We start from the raw sequence: 21005 nt of genomic DNA, 5'->3' as shown, positions 1-21005 counted from the left end.
CATGTGGAATCTGAAAAAAAGGACACCATGCTGCACAGTGGGAAAAAAATTGTATTTGGGAAATAACAATAAAAAATAACAAATAAATAAAGGACACAATGATCTTCTTTGCAGAACAGATACTGACTCACAGGCTTTGAAAACCTTATGGTTTCCATAGGAGACAGGTTGCGGGGTGGGGAGATGCACTGAGGGTTTGGGGTGGAAATGCTATAAAATTTGGTTGTGGTGATTGTTGTACACCTATAAATGTAATAAAATTCATTAAGTAATTAAAAAAAAAAAACAGTTTACAGGCCTATAAACTGGCAGCCTGATGAGCCCAGCAGAGCTTCCCCTGTGATTAGCTAGGGTGCTTTGGTGGGTACTTATCACAGCCTTGAACCTGGTCAGCATTTAACTAAACTCTTTCACAGATGACAGCCATCTTCCTGGGACTTTCCCTTAGACCCTAAGAAACTGGAATCTGGAAGCTGGAAGGGCTGGCTTCAGACTTAAAAGGAGGATGAGGGTCACCCTCTGCCTTATGCCTCCCCCTCCCCCAGCCCTGACTCCAGCAGCTCTAGGGGCCAATCCACCAAGAGTGATGCACGGTTATTTTGGATTTGTGTGTGAAACTCCCAAGTTTCTATTCAATGCAGAGTTTGAGCTCAACTCCACAGCCATTTAAGGGAGAGTGGCTTACATTGTCACTGTCACAAGGAAGATGACTAGGGGACCCCTTGCCACTCGGAGGCCTGCAAGGGGACATGGTGCTGCAGAGATGTGCTATTTTTGTAGCACTGAATTGGGGGATTCTATGCAGCGAAACAACAATAATGGGAAACAGAAATTGTCAACCTCATAGAGAGACTGGGTCATCTATTAGAAAGTCCCCGTGTCCACTTGGCCAGAAGAGGCCGGCTTGTTTATTCAAAGGGACAGAGAGGCCATCTCTCCCCACCTCCAGAACGCTCTCAGTCGGTCAATGGCCCGTCACATGGGTCAATGTGTAGGCTTACTAAGATCCTAATTATTGAGTTTCCTGTTGTTGCTCAGTGGTTAGCGAACCCAACTAGCATCCATGAGGACTCAGGTTTGATCCCTGCCCTCGCTCAGTGGGTTAAGGATCTGGCGTTGCCGTGAGCTGTGGTGTAGGTCAGATGTGGCTCGGATCCTGCGTTGCTGGGGCTGTGGTGTAGGCCAGCAACTATAGCTCTGATTAGACCCCTAGCCTGGGAACCTCCACATCCTGCAGGTGCAGCCCTAAAAAGACCAAAAAAAAAAAAAAAGATCCCAACTATTTATTTTAAAAATTACCAGTTTCAGAGGCCCCTGGTGAGCAGAGATGCATGAAATTCCATACAAGACAGGGTGGCAGCATTAGAGCCTGGCTACAAAGCAGCCGAGCCAAGAATCGCTATGGGAGACTTGCTTTATGGCAGGAGGAGGTCCGTAGGGGGCCATATCAGGGGTGCTGGTGCCCAGGGCATCTGGCAGATTTAGCTGAGTATACACCACAGGCATAGGCTGTGCTGACCCTGCAGGCCAGCCTGGCTGGGCCAGGATGTGGGACTGGTAGACAGGTGCTTCCCCATGGGGTCAGGGTGAGGAGGCCAAGGAGCCCTGGAGGCGGCAGTCCAAAGTCTCAAGGGTCCAGCCAGGATGGCCTCATGTTCTGGAGGGGGCGGTCACTGCCCCTGTGCCACTTCCTGTGTGCAGTTCTGATTCAGTCCTTTGGGACATTTATTAGGTTGTGATCAAAAGCACAGACACTGTGAAAACGGGGCTCTAAGAAAACCACACCAAACATCCAGAGCTGTCCCTGCTGTGAGGGAGGGGCTTCCAGTCCCAAAAGGGGCCTTGCTCCAGCATCCTCTGAGGCCTGGGATCTTTCAAGTCACCAGGTCACACGACGGAGACAGAGGCTGAAGCCTGGGGCGCAGGAGGGACTGAGAGGCAAGTCAGCCCAGCAGAGTAACTTGGTCTCCTTTGAGCTGCCCCCTCAGCTCCTGCTCCAGAGTCCCAGCCAGGCTGGGCCAGCAGGTTAGGGTTTAACCAACCCAGGAAAGGTGTGGGGGAAAGGAGGCGCCGGAAGGGCCAACTGGGGACCTCACCATAGGACGAGCATCCTTGTCCAGCTCCACTGCTCATGAGCTACATGGCCTCCTGTCACTGGAGCTCCGAGGGCCTCAATTTTCCACCCCATGGCAGAGGGGACAGGATCTGACACCCCAAGACCTTTTCCAGCTCCCAGACTCTCTAACCTTCACTCAGAGCCTCCAGGCCACACATGAAGGTAAGAAAGGCCTCAAGGTGGGAGACGGAGGAAGGTCTCTTCTGAGTCCTGCAAACTGTCCACTTCACTCAGTGCAGTATAGACACATAAAAATCACATTCTGTTTTAATTAGTTTTTATGAACAATTTGGCTGAAAAAAAGGGTCCGGCGTCAAGAGGACCGCAACATGGTTAGATGCCACACAAACTCATCCTTTTTCTCCTGTAAAATCTTTCAAATGTAGTGTTAGCATAATATGCTTTTTTGGCATTTAAGTTCCTTTTGGTGTAACTACAATTTGCATTCACATTCTCCAGTTTTGACGTCATTTGTCATGAATCCAGACTTTCATTTGCATCATTTTGGCATCAAAATTCGCCCTCACGAATCATCCTCACAGCAGTGAAACCACCTGAAGCTATTACAAAGGTAAGAGGATAAAAATGTAATAAGTACATCCTGTACTTGCTTAGGGTCATCAAGGAGCTGCACCTTCTCATTACTGAAGCATCTAATTCCACTGCTCACTCAAAGCACAAGAATTTCATTATTTTGGTTTTGATTAGGAGAAGACACCCTCAATTTGATGAATACATTAATGTCTAAAGTGAAACAGTCCATATATGTATTCCTCTCAGGACAGGTGTTACTAGGATTGTGAAAAGCTTTAAGCATTGGGAGTTCCCGTCGTGGCTCAGTAGTTAACAAATCCGACTAGGAACCATGAGGTTGCGGGTTCGATCCCTGGCCTTGCCCAGTGGGTTAAGGATCCCAGGTTGCTGTGGCTCTGGTGTAGGCCGGTGGCAACAGCTCCGATTCAACCCCTAGCCTGGGAACCTCCATATGCCGAGGGAGCAGCCCCAAAAAAACTTTAAGCATAATTTTGATTATACGAAAGATACTAGTCACTAAAATACACTGAGCAGTTACCCATCACTAAGTGTCATAGTCCCCCGGCCGGCATGTGGAAGTTCCTGGACCAGGGTTGGAACATGTCCCACAGCAGTGACACAAGCCACATTAGTGACAGCACTGTATCTGTCACTGAGTAGGACCTTACAAGGCCTTCCTGGAATAGCCCCCACTCATGTCCTCCAGCTGCCTTCTGTCTGTAGAGAAACTTTAGTCAAAGAATCAATTCATCAGAGAAGTGAGAAAACAGAGAAAAAGGAAAGTACAGAGAAAAAGGAAAACAAAATAATAGCAGTTTAGCCATTCAACCAAGTCAAGGACATTTAGTTCTTCCTCAAGGACTATAGATAATATTCTGAGCCATGTCCTTGGAGCTGTTTTGCAGGTGCTAAAGCCCCCACAGGGTAGAAAAAGTTAACTCTATGGTGCCCACAAGCACACAGACCCCAGACCAGTTGGAACCAGAAGGTTGATGACACTGTCTCCAAGTGACCCCTCCCCCATCAGGAAAATGTCCACGAGCTGATGACGCCCTGCTCCTTGACACTCTAAGACTCCTCCCTACCCGCTCCATGGGGCACAGTCCTTGAGACACCAGCCTGCTGTGTCCCCTTTGCCAGGCAATTAAAGCTACTTTTCTGTTTCCTCCAACTCTGTCTCTGAGTTTCTATTTGGCATCAGTGTATAGAGGTAGCTGGTATTTCGGCAACAGATCCTTAACCCAGGGAGCCACCAGGGAACTCCTTAGAAACTTTATTTATAATCCCTTAGTCCTCACCACAATCCATTAAGTAATGAGTAATGTCATTACTATCCCCATTTAACGTACGGGAAACGAGAAACAATTCACAGAGCTAGAAACCCAGCTCTGACTTGAGATCTTCACCTCTGCCACCTCTTTTACTCTTTCATCTTGTAAGACACACGTGTGTGATAACAAACCTTGCACTTAATCGTAACCAATAGGCAGAGATGTGTGTCATAACGAGCAATGTACCCGAGAAGGACAGGACAACGTGAGGGTTCTGAGACTTAAAAGTCGAAAAGAGCAACTTCCTTTCTAGAGCAGGTTAGCTGAGCCTTATGGACTCGTCATTTTCGGTGTTGTGGGGGCTGCTGTTTTTCTATGACTTGACTCTCTCCTGACCTATTAGATTTTATGAGCAACTTAATTGCAAAACGATGATCTAGCGGGGACGCCTTTGGAGGCATTGAAAGTCTAACTTTTTCACCTTCACCTTCCCAGGGCAACACTCAGCAACTGGAAGGCCGGCTTCCTGGGCAGAGAGCACGCTGCCTTGCCTGGCGTCTCAGCTGGGGACACGCCTGTGATGGATGCTCTGAACAGGTGAGATGACTTGGGAGATTAGGAGCATTACCTGCTTTTAAAACTTTCCCCAAGCAAGGGGGAAGTGCAGCCTAGGGCAGACTCCTCCACTCTGTTTTTTGAGCTACTAGACAACAACCATGTCATGCCTATTTTTTTTGAAATCTTAACAAGTTCTAGCCAGCCTTTGCAAAACATAGGGTGGACCAGGCCAAAAAGCGGGTTGCAACTTGGACCCAAGTGGTACCTCTGAGGGAGGTGGCTGGGGAGCTCTGTGGGGGTGGGGGGGTGGGGCTAGGAGGGTTAAGGCCTGTGGGTGCTGAGACCCCAGGAATGGAAGGAAAAGCTCAGAGGAGCTGCTGCGGTTCTGACATCCTTGGGTCTGTGGCGCCCACAATCGCCCGCCTGCCCTCAGCTCCCTGTGAACTTGCCCTCCTGGGCAGAGAAGTCTGGAAGATGAAGCCTGGGCCTTTCTGCTTTGTGGGCACAGCCAGCCAGCTGTGGCCGCTCATCCCTGGATTCTGAGGGTGCAGGGCTGCTGGGCAGCCCCCTGAGTTCACGAGCTGGCAAAGGAACAAAGGCTTGGAGAACAAAGGGCGGACTGTGGAAAGCCAATGTTAGAAGCTTTTTAAAGGCCTTTAATATGCTAAGTTGGAAAAGCTGAGAGAGAGAGAGAGAGAGAGAGAGAGTGTGTGCTGTGGGAGGGGTGAGAGCAAGGGTTAGTTTCCATATATCCTGAGAGAAACATGATTCTCTGTACAAGTGACTTCAGAATTCACACTGGGGATTCATCTATTTGGAAAATAACAAGAAAGTTTTCCTTGTAACATATTAGCCTGAGACTTGGCCTAAGAGGTAAGGGAATGAAAAATGAAAAATGAGTTTCTCTAGATGTGACAATAATACATGCACACAAACACACACGCTCTCCCTCCCTCAGCCCCCCCACTCCTCCCAATATACTTGGAGCACAGTATCCCTGGGCCTCGAGTCCCCAGGGGTTTGCAGGTCCCCACACAGACCCAAGTCCCTGTCTGGGTCTGGATACAGGTCAACAAGACTGGGGTCTTACTGTTCCCCATAAGACTATGTGATCCTAGAGAGGGAATGTTCTGGATTTGGGGAAGGGGTTCTTTTCATCTGTCACACACTGCCTATTTATAGTCATTTTCCTTAAAAAAAAAAAAAATAGCCTTAAGCCTCTCATTTGTTTAAAAAAAAATCAAGCTTTGTTCTCTCCTGGGTGCAGGGCAGACACCGCCTCAGCAGGTTTTCAGTGGATTCACTACAACACTCCCCCCAACACGCCCACTCTCCCAAGACCCTGGTGTCTGGCCACCTGTCCAGGTGTCCATCAACGGGAGGCCCTGGCTAGGGGGGGGTCCATGGCTGGGGATCAGGTCCTCCCAAGGCTTCTGCTGGGGTGGAGGGAGGGGTGGGTGGATGCGGGAGAGCACCAGGCATCAGCATCTCTCTCCACTGACGCTGGAGGGGTGAGAGAGAGGAGCAGGGGCTTATCTTGAGACCAACCTGATTTTAATTAGATTACATGCTTTACTGTGATGCCTGGTGGCGGGGGTGACGGGGAAGCAAGGACCCCAGAGTCCCTCAAAGCCACCAGCCTTGGCTCTGAGCCAAATCTCTAGGCTGATGTCCTTATTGATGTTCCCATATCTTTCCTTAACATGAGGTCCAGAGGAAAAAAAAAAAAAGACGAGATGTCTTTGAAAAAATTCAGATGCCTATCACTCCTCAGGTAAATATTAGCAGGAAAGTATACACTGGGCCTCAGTTGCTGCACTCATGGAAAAAGGCCATCAAGGAGTTCCTGTTGTGGCGCAGCAGAAATGAAATCTACTAGGATCCATGAGGATGAGGGTTGGATCCCTGGCCTCGCTCAGTGGATTAAGGATCTGGCGTTGCTGTAGCTGTAGCATAGGCCTGCATTTGTAGCTCTGATTTGATCCCTAGCTTGGGAACTTCCATATGCCACAAGTGCAGCCCTAAAATCAAAAAGAAAAGAAAGAAAAAGAAAAAAGAGAAAAAGACAAAGGCCATCAATATGGAGAATGAGGGAAATGCCCCTCTTTGGTTTGGGGTGGGGAGCTCCCTCTGGTGAGCTCTGGCTCCTAAAAGCCTGTGGTGAGCAGTGCCCTGGGCTGACACACCACCTGCCCGTGGGGCTAGCCACTTGCAGAAGTGGCAGGGGTGGGGAGGCGGTCAGGGTCCCGCCGAACAACCGTGCTGCTGTTCCTGCTCCCACACAGGCGAGGAGGAGGAGGAGGCTCAGAGATTCAGGGAGAAGCCGGAGTCAGACTGGGGGGGGCTATGCGCAGGGGAAGATGGGAAACTTCAGGGGACGAGTCATCTCGCTTCCTCCTGTCCTGCAGGGAAAGGCTTGGTTGTTTGTAACTGAGGTAATTATAGACTTGAACACAGTTTTAGAGAATTCCCTTTGACCCTCTGCCCATTTCCCTGACGGTAACACCGAGCCCAACTATAGTATACCACAATCTGGCTTTTGATTCTGATACAATTCACTGATCTGACTCAAATTTCCCAAATTTTACTTAAACTAACTTTTGCGCGTCTGTTAACAATTCCAAGAATTTTTTTTTTCTTTCACTTTTTAGGGCCACACCTGTGGCATGTGGATGTTCTCTGGCCAGGGACTGAATTGGAGCTTCAGCTGCCAGCCACAGCAAGGCCAGATCTGAGACATGTCTGTGACCCATGCTGCAGTTCATAGTAACACTGGATCCTCACCTCACTGAGTGAGCCCAGGGATCGAACCTGCATTCTCATGGATACTAATCGTGTTCAAAACCCACTGAGCCACAACAGGAATGCCCACAATTTTTTTTAATGTCTGCACTCACAGCATATGAAAGTTCCCAGGCCAGGGATTGAATCTGAGCCACAGCAGTGACCTACACCATAAGCTGTGGCAACACCGGATTCTTTAACCAAAACTGGATCAAACTCTCGGTTCCACAGCAATCTGAGCCACTACAATCAGATTCTTAACCCCCTGCGCCACAGCAGGAACTCCTACAAGAATACAATTTCATCACCCATGGAGATTCATGTTTTCAACCCACAGACAAAACACAGAACACCTGCATCATCACAGGATCCCTGGTGTTGCCCCTCTATAATCATACTCATCTCCTGCTCCCTCACCCCCAGGGCTCTAACTCTTGGCAACCACACTTCTGTCCTTTATTTCAAAATTTTTGTCATTTCAAAATGTTTTATAAATGGAGTCATATAGGAAGTCACCTTTTACAATAGGCATTTTCTGACTTAGTGTAATTCCCTGGAGAGCCATCTGAGCCATGAATCCACTGTAGCAACAGTCTGTTCCTCTTCACTGCTGCATAGTATTCCCTGGCATGGTAGGACCACTCCTTAAAGTCACCCAGAGAAAGACATCAGGGCTGATTCAGTTTGGGCTTATTACAAAGAAAGCTGCTACAAACATCTGTGTACAGGTTTTAGTGTGGACAGAAGTTTTCATTTCACTGTGATAAATGTCCACGAGTGAGACTGCTGGTTTGGATGGTAAGTGTATGTTTAGTTGTAGAAGAATCTGTCCAACTAATTGCCAGAGTGGTTGGACCATTTTGCATTCTTGTCAGCAGTGGGTGAGTGATCCAGTTTCTCTGCATCCTCACCCTCATGTGGTGGTGTCACGATTTTTTACATTAATCAGCCTGAGAGGTGTGTGTTACCTGTGGTATCAATTTCCATTTCCATAATGATGGATGGTGCTAACATCCTTGTATATGCTTAATGGCCATCTGTAGATCCTCTTCAGGAAGATGTATGGTTACATCTTTTGCCAATTTTTTAATTGGATTGTTTTTAACTGTTGAGTTTTCTTTTTCGGCAGCTCCATGGCACATGGATTTCCTGGGTCAGGAATCAGATCTGAGTCGGGGTTGTGATCAACACCACAGCTGTGGCAATACCAGAACCTTAACCACTGGCCTGGGTTAGAGATCAAACCCATGTCCCTGCCAAGGCGGAGACAACACTGATTCCATTGCACCACAGTGGGAAATCCTTACTGCTGACTTTTGAAGACTTTGTTTTTTTGGCCAATCCTGAGACATCAGAGTTCCTAGGCCAGGGATCAAACCTGTGCCACACCAATGACTTGAGCCACAGCAGTGGCAATACTGGGAACTCCTGGAAGCTCTTTATATAATCTAGATACTATCTTTGTCAGATGTGTGGCTTGTAGGTATTTTCTTCCAGTGCATAGCTTGTCTTTGCAGCCTCTTCACAGGGTCTTTCACAGAACAACAAAAGTTTTCATTCTAATGAGCTCCAACTCATTAGCTTTTCCTTTTATGGATCTTGGTTTTGGTGTCAAGCCTCAGAGCTTTTTGCCTAACCCCAGGGTGTCAAAGATCCTCTATTTTTTTTTTCTTTTTTGTCTTTTTAGGGCCACATCTGCAGCATAGAGAAGTTCCCAGGCTAGGGGATGAATGAGAGCTACAGCTGTTGGCCTACACCACAGCCACAGCAATGCCAGATCCAAGCCGCGTCTGCGACCTACACCACAGCTCACAGCAACACCTGATCCTTAATCCACTAAGCGAGGCCAGGGATCAAACCTGTGTCCTCATGGATGCTAGTCAGATTCGTTTCCTCTGAGCCGCGATGGGAACTCCTATTTTTTTTTATTTTAATATTTTTATGTCTTAAGTGTAAGTCTTATGATCCACCCTGAGTTAATTCTTCTATCAGTTGTGAAGTTAATTTCTTTGCATGTAGATGTATGGCTGCTCCTGCACCATCTGTTGAAAAGCTAGTCTCCTTCCATTGAATTACTCTTGTACCTTTGTGGGAAATCAGCTGGCTGTATTTGACTGGGTCTATTTCTAGATTCTCTACTCTGTTGCATTGGTCTGTATCTCTGCCTCCACCAAACCACACTGTCTTGATGACCTCAGCTACTTTGTAAGCCTTAGAATACTTTCTCCCACTCGATTCTTCTTTGTCAAAGTTATTTGAGCTGTTTTAGGGCCTTGCCTTTCCGGGTAACTTTTTCTTTTTTTGTCTTTTTTAGGGCTGCATCCATGGCATATGGAAGTTCCCAGGCTAGGGGTCGAATGAGAACTAAGGCTGCTGGCCTACACCACAGCCACAGCAACGAGGGATCTGAGCCACGTCTGCGACCTACACCACAGCTCACGGCAATGCTGGATCCTTAACCCACTGAGCGAGGCCAGGGATCGAACCCACATCCTCATGGATGCTAGTCGGGTTCATTAATTGCTGTACCACGATGGGAACTCCTCCATATAACTTTTAGAATAAGCTGCCTATGTCTATAAAAAGAACTTGACAGTATTTTTATAAACAACTTCATTGAGAGAGAATTCCCACACCACACAATTCATCTCAAGAGTGCAATCCGGTGCTTCCTCAGCCTAGTCACAGGGTCCTGCTCTTGTGTCGAGAAGACAGAACACAATAGGCCTGAGACTGCTGTCCTGAGAAAAGCCTGCTTGCAGGAAGGGCCCATGGCTGGCATCTGGGAACTTGGCTTCTACAGTGGTTCTCAGGCAACAGGTAGCAGGTAAGAGGGGTTCACTCTTCCTGGACTGTTTGTGCACATAAAGCAGTTCATGCTGAACAACCTGCTGTCTCTGTGGGAACCTATGGATTTGGCGCATGCCCAGAAGATGCTTATGTGACCAGCCTCCGGTAAACAGGTTGAGTGTGGCGTCTCGGGTGGGCCTCCCTGAGCAGAAACTTCACCGAGTGTTGCTGTCTCTGCACAGAGGAGTGAGCATGGGAAGACAAGGGCATGAGGCAGGCTGCCCGTGACTTCTCCAGATCCTGCCTCCCTTTCCCTTTGGAGTGGTCTCTGCAGTAAATCATCACCTGGGCTAAGGGCTCGTTGCCGGCGCTGCCTGGGGGGCTAGAGCTCCTTCCCCAGGCAGGGGAGGGGCTGGGGGCCAAAGAAGCTCCCTGGACCAGGACACCTGCTGCAGTTGGGTCTGCCTTGCCTGATCAGCTCACATTCCTAGCAGAATTCCTGATGGAAAGGGGGTGTCTCAGACTCAGCAAGGAAGGGCAGTTTTCCCTTACTGCTGATGTTTGGCAGGAATCTCCCTTTGGCTTCCCCTCGCCTGATATTGTTAGAGAAACTCCAGAAAGAGGGAGTTCCTCCAGGATGCCTTTTCTGGCTTGGTCGGGTAGTTAAGGGTGGATGTCAGATGCCCCACTCCCGTGGTGGTTTTGCTGTCCTGGGGTCCCCAACCTGTTCACTTTCTTCTTATCAGCTTTCAGAGTTCCCCTCTGGTTGCTTCTGGCATTATTTCCAGGGTTTACACTTGTACTGAGCAGGGAGGAGCAGAAAGAAACGAGGTCTGTGCCATCCCATCCCCATCAAAAGTCCTCATCATCCTGTTTGAACTCATCCTACTTTAACTGATTAAGAGCAAGCATATAATCGAGCCTTCAACTCACTGGGAACATTGTTTTATAATGTATAAAAGATCTGCTTTCAAAAAGTTTCCAAGGTTGCTAGAATTACATATAGGGAGCAGGAAGCAGCTTTACTTTTCCTTGCTCCTGACCTCGAATCCAAACAAATACCCTGGAAATGACTCCGTCGCCCATGATAAAAGGGCACTGAGAGCTGGAGAGAAGTGGGCTGATGGGGGAACCCAGGACTGGAGAAGTGACAATGTGCTGAATTCCCTGTTTGGGTGTTCGTTTGTTTTTTTTAAATCTTCTATGTATTTCTGGACTGGGCACGGGAGGGACCCGTACCCCAAAACTGTCAACAGGCAGAGACCTCAGTGCCAAGGCAAGTCTGCAGCTCTAGCCAGGGACCCAAAAGAGGGAGCCCAGCAGGGACCATGCAGCCCCAATTGGCAGCTCCAAAGTCTCAGTGGGCTGAGCACCCCACTCCATACCCAGGGCAGTGACAGGGGCAGACCCACTGCAGGGACAGAACTGAAGCCCTGACCAACTCAACTCCTGGTCTCTGCTTGGAGCTCAGAAGGGCAAGTGTCTGACGCAGAGGGGCAAAGCCAGCAGAATTCGGTGTCTCCCTGCCCTTTGGCATGTGGCACAAGGGGACCCAGGCCCAGCACTCTGGCTCTGTCTGCTCCCAGGAGAAGGCAGCCCCCAGAGGTGGGTTCTGCCCCTGCAGGTGGCACCAGCGAGGAACCCATGGAAAGTCCCAGCAGGGCCAGAAGAACGAGGCAGATCAGAACAGCTTGATCAGAAAACTAAAGTGTCACCAGAACTACAGCCCACAAAACTAAGTCGGAGTCTATATGCTCTGCCTACACAGGATGACCGCCTGCTAAATAGAAAATTTAAATAGGGTCAAAAGTCTCCTAACACAACCCAAATGCCCAGGACACAAGAGATCACCCCTAAAATACACAGATCAATGGAACATAATAGAGAGCCCACAGAAATAAACCTACACCTATATGGTCAATTAATTTATGACAGAGGAGCAAAGAATATACAATGGGGAAAAGCACTCTCTTCACTAAAGGGCGTTGGAAAAACTGGACAGACACATGCAGAAGAATGAATCTAGAGTACTATCTTACACCATACACACAATTAACTCAAAATGAACTAAAGACTTGAATGTAAGACCTAAAGCCATAAAACTCCTAGAATCCCTGACGCAGATCTTAGTGATGTTTTGAATCTGACACCAAAAGTAAAAGCAACCAAAGCAGAAACAAACAAGTGGGGTTACATCGAACTACAAAGCTTGTTACACAGCAAAGGAAACCATTAACATGATGACAAGTCAACCTGTGAAACTGGAGAAAATATTTGCAAATCATGTAACTGATAAGGGGTTAGTATCAAAAAGATAAAGAACTTGAACGACTCAATAGCAAAAAACCAAACAATCTGACCGAAAAAGTGGACAGATTATCTGAATAGGCACTTTTCCAAAGAAGACATACAGATGGCCAACAGGCACATGAAAAGATGCTTGACATCACTCATCATCAGGGAAATGCAAATAAAACCCACAATGAGTTATCACCTCACACCTCAGAAGAGCTATCATCAAAAGTCTACAAATAACAAATGCTGGCGAAGATGTGGAGAAAAGAAAACTCCTCCTACACTGTAAGTGGGAATGTAAATTGGTGCAGCTGCTGTGGAAAACAGTATGAAAGTCCCTCAAAAAATCAAAGATAGACTTATCGTATGATCCAGCAACCCCACTTCTGGGTCTTTATTCAAAGAAAACAACAGCATCAACTGGAAAAGGTCTATGCACCTCCACGGTCACTGCAGTATTATTTACACCAGCCAAGCTATGGAAATAGCCTAGGTTTCCACTGATGCATGAATGGATAAAGAGATTGTGTAAATGGATACACACCATGGAATATTATTCAGCCATAAAAAAGTACGAAATCTTGCCATTTGGGTCAACATGGATGCATCTTGAGGGCATTACGCCAAGTAAAGTGAGCCAGACAGAACAAAATAAATACTGTATGATCTCACTTATATGTGGAATCTTAAAAAAAAAGAGCAAAGAGTAAGCTCATAGAGGCAGTGGTTGCTAGGGATGGTGGGGGGTGAGCAAAATGGGTGAAGGGAGTCAAAGATGCAAACTTCCAATTATAAAATAAGTCCTGGGACTGGAACATAGAGTGTGATGATTATAGTTAATAATAATGTTTCATACAGTGAAAGCTGCTAACAGAGTAGATTTTTTTTTCTTTTTTTCTTTCTTTATTTTAGGGCCGCACTCATGGCATACGAAAGTTCCCAGGCTCAGGGTCGAATCAGAGCTACAGCTGCCTGTCTACACCACAGCCACAGCAATGCAGGATCCAAGCCAAGTCTGTGACCTACACCACAGTTCATGGCAACGCCAGATCCCTAACCCACTGAGGGAGGCCAGGGATCAAACCTGCATGCTCATGGATACTCTTCAGATTCATTTCCACTGAGCCACAATGGGAACTCCTAACAGAGTAGATCTTAAAAATGATCATGACAAGAAAAAAATTCTGTAGCTACGTACAGTGACAGATGATCACCAGATTAATTGTGGGGATCATTCTGCAATATATACAAAGACCCAGTCATAATATTGTACACCTGATAATATTATGTTGTTATGTAAATCACACCTCAATAAAAAAAAAAAGAAAGAGAAACTGACCACAGGGGAAGCCTTGTTTATCTTGCTTATGGCTTGGTCACCAGTAGTTAGAACAGGGCCTGACTAACTGCAGGAACTCAAATATTTGCTGAAGGAACAGGTAAACGAATAGATGAGATACAGTTTTCATGACCTAGAAACCAGAGAGATGAAGTTTTTATTTTCAGAGCTCATTTTTAAAATATCACACAGGTCCTGATGTAAAAGATGCCGGATAATGAAACAGAAGACAGTTTTGCCAGCACAGCTCACAGATTATTAATAACAATACTGCCATTTATTATACTTCTGCCTTCTAAAATATACATGTGGTGTTTCTTACAAGGTGAAATTGGTAAGGAAGTTACCTTTAAACCTTAACGCTTAAAAAATCTCTTAATTGGCCACGACTTTTAGAGTCAATCAATTATCAGGTACTTGTGGAACATAGGACGTTAAGAGCACCTGCTGCTGGGAGTTCTCTATGGAGCAGCCAGTTAAGGACCAGGGGCTGTCATTGCAGCAGCCTGGGTTGCTGCTGTGGCGCAGGTTCAACCCCTGGCCTGGGAACTTCTGTGTACGGTGGGCGCAGCCAAAAAAAAAAGTCCTTTTGCTGGATTGATGTTGTGAATAAGCCAACGTCACCGTAGTCCTCATGTTTGTTCCCTCACAGCCCTTCCTGCTCATCCCCCACGAAGACCAGTTCCAGCCCCTTTCTCTGTGACATCAACCCAGAGGCCTCAGGACACCAATGGCCTCTCACCCCAGCCCAGGGCCTGCCCTGTCGGGTGCTCTGGGCAAAGATGGGCCTCTGGGCCCAGCTCTCAGCAAGCGAGAGAAGGGCATTTGCACAAGGCAGGTTCCAACTACAACTGAAGTGAATCACTTGTCCTTCCTACTCCCTTCCCTAACTTCTCTATTTTGGCTGCTCTGATTTTTCCATCCTGTGACTAAGGGCTCAATAAGAGACGTAAGAGGAAGAGCTGGTTGGAGACCGACAGTAATGATGTGACTTGAGGTTGAGGCTGAGGTTTCTGTGGGACCCGGGTCATCTGAGTCATGTCCCGCCTCCTGTGGACACAGACTTAACCATCTGAAGAGCCCGCTGCCGTAGGAGGGTCTTGCAGCCCCGCCTCCGTTTTGGTTCAGATGCCCATCAGAAGGATTGCGGCAGCCTGAGGATCATTTCCTGGCTGTTGTCACTCTCCTTCTGGTCTCATCTCCTTAAGCCCCAGTTCCAAGTTTTTCACATTTCACCAGCTGCTTTAGGGCAGGCACTGTGCTTCCAGGCAATGGTGGAGTGAAGACAAGCCAAGTCCCCGTGGCTCCTGGCCTGGCAGAGGTCCCCAAAACGATGCCACCCATTTCCCAGAGGACATCTCCCAAGGCTTCCAGACACCTGTGCTCCCAGCAAGGATGCAGAGCCCTCCTCCTGGCTGGTCCTCCAGCCCATCCCCACATCCGGTGCACAGGGCCTTTGCCTTCACACCCCATCCTTGCTCCTGGGCCTCCCAAGCATGGGCTACCTCTCTCTCCTGCCTCCTTCCCCAGCCATCAACACTCCAATCTGTCCTTCGCGGCTTAGCTCAAAGCACACCTTTCACAGAATCTTCGAGCTCCCTGGCCCCAGACCTGTGCTCTCCAAGTTCTCAGAGACCTTCTGTACCCTTCTGACACCATTACGTTATAAATGTCCTTCTGTCTCCCCTGTCATGCCATCAAGGGCAAGGATCCACGTCTTACCCGTGGGGGTGGTTTCTCATGGCTCCCCCTCCACAGCTGCCTTACAATGCAAGACACCTTGTACAAAAGGTCACTATACGATGTGTTAGAATCACCATCCACACCAGAACACATTTGAGAGGGAAAGGGCCGCTTGTCATCATGATGCACGCTAGAACTGAAGCTAAAATTGCCCTTGGCTATATGGATACAGGGTCATCCACCTATGCCACATGAAGCCTGGAGGGACAATTTATGAATGAAGAAGAACGCTGACTGTGTAGATGGCCAGTGAACAGTGGAGGAGGGGGCCTTTCCTAGAGCCAAGGTAGCTGGGGACGGTTCCACGGAGCAGGTGGTCCCCAAGGAAGGAGCAGGACTCAGGGAGGTCCAACGAGACAGAGAGAAGGAGTGACCTCAAGGAAGGACAGAGTGACGGGAGCAAATACAGAACCACAACTGATGTATTCAGAGAAAAGTGAGTATGGCTGAAACCGACAGTTTATATGGGGAGAAAGAGGCCACTTGGTTGGAAAGTGCAGTGGGGATGAACTGGGTGCATACATCAGTCTGGGAAAGAGAGGGTGTGGCTTTATCAGGATGTGTGAGCAAGCACCCAAGTGTTTCTGAGCGTGAAAGAGACAGAGGGAGTTCCCTGCTGGTGCATGGTCACTGCAGTGGCTTGGGTCACTGCTGTGGTGAAGGTTCAGTCCCTGGCCCAGGAGCTTCCACATGCCACGGTCATGACCAATAAAAAGGAAGAGACAAAGACATGGCAGAATTTGGGGAAGGTTAGTCTCCTGCTGTGTTTAGACAGGTGAGGCTGAGGAGAGGGAGGCCACCCAGGATCCACGGAAATAATCTCAGTGTGAGATGATGAGGGCTTAGGGAAACATCAATGACCAGAAAGAATGGCTCAGGAGACCTGAAAAGGAAGAATCAACAGGACTTGTGACCCAGGGGATTTGGGGATGGCTTTGGGGTGACCCTCTGCGCAGGTTCTATCTGTTGCGATCAAAGATGGAAATAAGGAAGTCAAGAGTCTGAGAGGCCTGGAGGGAAGGGATGAAGTTAAATTCAGTCCTCACTGTGGGCACCATGGGGTCCTCTGGATGGAAATGTCCAGTGGACAGTCAGCCAGGAGGGCCTAGGCAGTGGGAGAGATGAGGAGTAGCGAAAATGATTTAGAAGCAGGAGTGGTCCATGGAGGGAGCAACAGAGGAAAGGAAAGGATGAATTGTCTTGGGGCCAAAGTGTAGGAAGAGCACATTTGCTTATAAAGGGCTGGATGTCAGAGCAATGCCTGCCCTGGACAGGGAGGGGAGAGGTCAGGAGACCAAGATGGGGTCATTCTACAGAAGGAATGGAGGGTCCTAGGGGCTAGAGGACGTTTCAAGAAAGAAGCGGCCAATTCTGTTCAATTTTACAGAGGAAGTGAGAAGAATCAAGACTTAACGAACAGTGGCCTTGGCAATGGAGATGATGACGGGAAGGACCAGTCCCCAGGGAAACCAATGTAATGTGCATTTCTCTGGCCAATGACGGTGCCAGAGACTAAGGCTGTCCATGTTGGAGGCGTGTTGATGGGACTGTGTGTTTCCATCCATAAGAAGAAAGAACGGCAGAACAGCCACTGCACCAGTTAGATTCAGCTAAAATACAAAACAGTCCTAAGAGTAACCCAGGCTGTGACCTACGATCAAAATATCTGTGTTGGACACTCACCTGTGAAATCTTTTTTCACCCAGAAGGTAGCAATATTGGGCATAGAACAAAGAACTTTTCTTCATACAGATGCCGTCATAATGATACCTGAAAAATAAAGGTTGTCCTGAAGATTATGGCAAACCACTGGTCCGCTTTAGAGAAGAACCGAACAGACTAGCCAAGGAAGACTTGGAGTTCTCCCAGTTTCATCACTGATTCCATTTACTAGGAAAAGCTAATCAGGCATGTGGCCTGACCAAGCTCTGTTAGGCAGACAGTTTCAAGCCTGACAGTTACCAACTATTTCAAAACCACTGGCTTTGAAACAGGCTCTACTCAGCCTCCCAGTTGGTGACGTCCAATCATAGAGATGCCACCTGGAAAGGCTCCCGCAGCCCTGCCATTGACCTTCTCAAAGTGAAGCGGGCCGACCCCAGGGCTCCCTCTGCTGAACCAGCTCAGGTTCTCAGACCCCCCAGGAAAGGAGGCCCTTCCTCCTCTGCTGAGCCCAGAAAAGGCAGCAGGAGGGGAGGTTTTCAAATCCACCCTTGCCCAGTGTTTAGCTCGGCAAATTCTTGTGCGTCTTCGACTCCTTCAATGGGTGGCAGGCTCCCATCCCTCCTTACCGATTTCCTCGTCTCACTGATTTCTCCTGATTTTTCTTGATTTAAAACAACAACAAATAACAATGATAACTAAGTGAGAATTATCACTGGATGCACCCGATAACACTGGAATTTCCTTTCCCATTAAAAATATCACCTGGGGTACCTCGGTCTCCTGAATATCATTCCAATCTGCGAATTAGAAGAATGCTTAGAAACTTTAGTCTGGAGAGTGATTAAAACAGTCTTATGGTTCTAGGGGTGTAATGACTTCAGTATTTCAATGATTAGACACTGACATGTCTAAACGTCTGAAGGATTGAAACAAAAAAATTCACTATGACTTTTGTATTTTAACAAAATCTCTCAAGAAAATAGAAACGAACATTTCTGGTATCAGCTGAATTATATCAGGCACTAGGGATTTCATGTAATTAGGGGACGTCTTTGGTACCAGGTGATATGCATCATTCATTTGGTTTTACACTTTGGGGGCCACCCATTACGTGATTTTTCAAAATGTGTGTATTCAACATTTAAAATAAAACAGATTCACAGACAGAGAGAACAGACCTGTGGTTGTCAAGGGGCGGGGGGAGCAGAGAGGGATGGGAGTTTTGGGTTAATAGATGCAAACTATGACATTTAGAATGGATGGGCGATGAGGTCCTACTGTACAGCACAGGGAACTCTATCCAGTCTCTTGGGATAGACCGTGATGGAAGATAATATAAGAAAGGGAATTATATATTATATACATGTATGACCAGGTCACTGTGCTGTACAGCAGAGATTGGCACATTGTAAATCAACTACGCTTTAATAAAAATATTTTTTTAATTTTAAAAAATAATAAAAAAACACAAAAATGATCAACCCACCTGGCGCTTCCTCTTGTGCCCAGTCTCCGGGAGGCAAGATCAGGGAAAACCAAGTGCACAAGCTAAAAAAATAAGCCAGATTTGAAGTTGCAACTTGAAAATTTAGAAATAGAACTTCCAACTTCTTTAAACATATAAGGCTTAAACTGTATTTCCTCTTTTCAGATCATTAAGAAAATACATAGAGTTCCTGTAGTGGCTCCAGTGGAAACAAATCTGACTGGGATCCATGAGGATCCAGGTTCCATCCCTGGCCCCGCTCAGTGGGTTAGGGATCTGGTGTTGCTGTGGCTGTGGTGTAGGCCGGCAGCTACAGCTCCGATTGGACTCCTCGCCTGGGAACTTCCATGTGCCATGGGTGTGACCCTAAAAAGACAAATATATATATATATGTCAATGAAATTTGGAAAAATCAGACAAGTCTAAAGAAGGAAACATTCCATTCAGAGGAAATGCCACGTGAACCTCAATGTGGTTCATTCCCATGTCTTCCCCAAAGCCTCACCGTGTACATAGATTCTGTGGGTCTACACAGGAAATACCAGCATCACGCAATGAGCATGGCTGCCGTTGTTGTTTTATTTTTTTAATTTTATTTTGTTTTTTGGGGTGTCTGCAGTTTTGCTTTTCACTTTCTTCCCTCCGCAGTGGACCACAAGCATTTCCCCCTGTCATTAAAAATCCTCTGAAAACAGAGGGATTACTCACTGCCCAGCAGCCCATCATGGCAGTGCCAAATTTTCCTTCTTTCACTGTGATCGGCATTTTCACTTTTTTTTTTTTTTTCATGGCTGCACCCAAGGCATATGGAAGTTTCTGGGCCAGAAATGGAATCCCAGCTATAGCTGTGACATGCGTGCCTCAGCTTCTGCAATGTGGGATCCTTTAACCCACTGTGCCACAGTGGGAACGCCTCACTTTTTAACATTATTCATTTGTTTACCTGATTTTTTTCATTTGAAAGATTTTGTTCGCCAGTGCTGTTAAATACTGAATAAACAGCTACTTCTGACTCAACTTCTCATCTCCCAGTTAGTTTTTTGATGTACATTTTGTTAGTACTGATATGTCTGTGAGCAGTTACATTTTTAAAAAATAGAAGTCTGGAGTTCCCGTTGTGGTACAGTGGAAATGAATCTGACTAGTATCCATGAGGATACGGGTTCGACCCCTGGCCTCGCTCAGTGGGTCAGGGATCTGGCGTTGCTGTGGGTGTGGTGTAGGCCAGCAGCTGCTGTTCCAATTCAACCCCCAGCCTGGAACTTCCATACACCATAGGTACGGCCCTAAAAAGAAAAAAGTAGACGTCTGTTCTGTTTAAAGGTCCATGACAAGCATGGTATCCAAGTGCATGTCTGTTGAAAAGGGAAATCCTGGATTATTACAAAAATACAGAGCAGGAAGACAGGATGTTCCGAGCAATCGTGTAATGATTTCTGCAATTTTCTACAACTCCCCCTATAATCATTTGGCCTCTGCTCCTGCCTTCCTCTTCCTTTTATTCTTAGCTTCCAAGCAGCAGGATTTGACAGTGTCATGAAATGTGTCTTTCGTCTGGCTCTGGACCCTACCTCCTCCTACAGGAAGCTGCCCAAACCTGGGGCTGGAGGCACAATGAAGGGCCAGGAGGCAAGACTGGCACCATTAAACCTTGGGGTCATGAGGTCAAATCGAGGTTCCTTCCAAAATGTGCAATGAAAGTAAGTGTACAGATGAAAAACACATGATAAGAGGGAAAAGTCAGCAAAGACTAAATGCAGAATTCAGAGCCAGACATTCCTACATTCAACAACAGATTCTCACAATATCCCCTTAAGAAAATCACTTAAAACCTGCCCTCTGTGTCTAGTTGTAAAATAATAGGTACCCTGAAGAATTATTACAAAGTAGGCAGCAGGCTCAGATTCAAGGTCGTGACAAATCCCCTGGTGTGTCAGAGAGAGAAGCAGAAATGAATGACCTAATTGCTGGGCAGCAGAGTAATCAGCCCATCTTTCTTTACTGAGTAATTCCAACCCCAGACCATCCTGTTATGTCACTTTATGATCAGGAACACCACCACTACAATTTAAAAACCAACTGAGCTGATTATTTACAAAAGACGTACTAAGTAAAACAACATATCTACTTAGTATATAGAGTTCACATAAATCAAGAGGAAAAACACTAAAACCCCAACAGAAAGTGATCTGGTGATAACGTGGGTACATATGACCGAAAGGCATGCCAAAGGGCTCGCCTTCCTTAGCCCTACAGAAGTGCAAGGTGAAACAGCTAAACAGAGCTCTGAACCAAAAAATTTCCTGGGTTAAGAATATTTTGGCTCTGGGTAAGACAATACACACAAATGAACCTGTCCACAGAAAAGAAACTCATGGACTTCGGGAACAAACGAGGGGAGGGAGTGGGGATAGAGTAGGAGTT

The 21005-nt window shown here is 47.1% G+C and overlaps 1 protein-coding gene across 1 annotated transcript in view; it reads right to left on the bottom strand.

Annotated features, from left to right (window-relative positions):
- The window catches only part of RFX8 (regulatory factor X8), a 67438-nt gene that overhangs the window by 29142 nt on the left and 17291 nt on the right, over window positions 1-21005 (bottom strand). The window contains exons 3-4 of the mRNA XM_047779188.1: window positions 18582-18643; window positions 17114-17200 (exon numbers count right to left, since the gene is read on the bottom strand). Coding sequence (XP_047635144.1) covers window positions 17114-17200; window positions 18582-18643 — 149 coding nt within the window. The remainder of the gene's footprint in view (window positions 1-17113; window positions 17201-18581; window positions 18644-21005) is intronic.

The sequence above is a fragment of the Phacochoerus africanus genome, chromosome 5 (assembly GCF_016906955.1).
Source record: "Phacochoerus africanus isolate WHEZ1 chromosome 5, ROS_Pafr_v1, whole genome shotgun sequence".
Classification (NCBI taxonomy): Eukaryota; Metazoa; Chordata; class Mammalia; order Artiodactyla; family Suidae; genus Phacochoerus; species Phacochoerus africanus.
The sequence above is the reverse complement of the archived record's forward strand: the minus strand, read 5'-3'. Positions and strand labels throughout refer to the sequence as shown.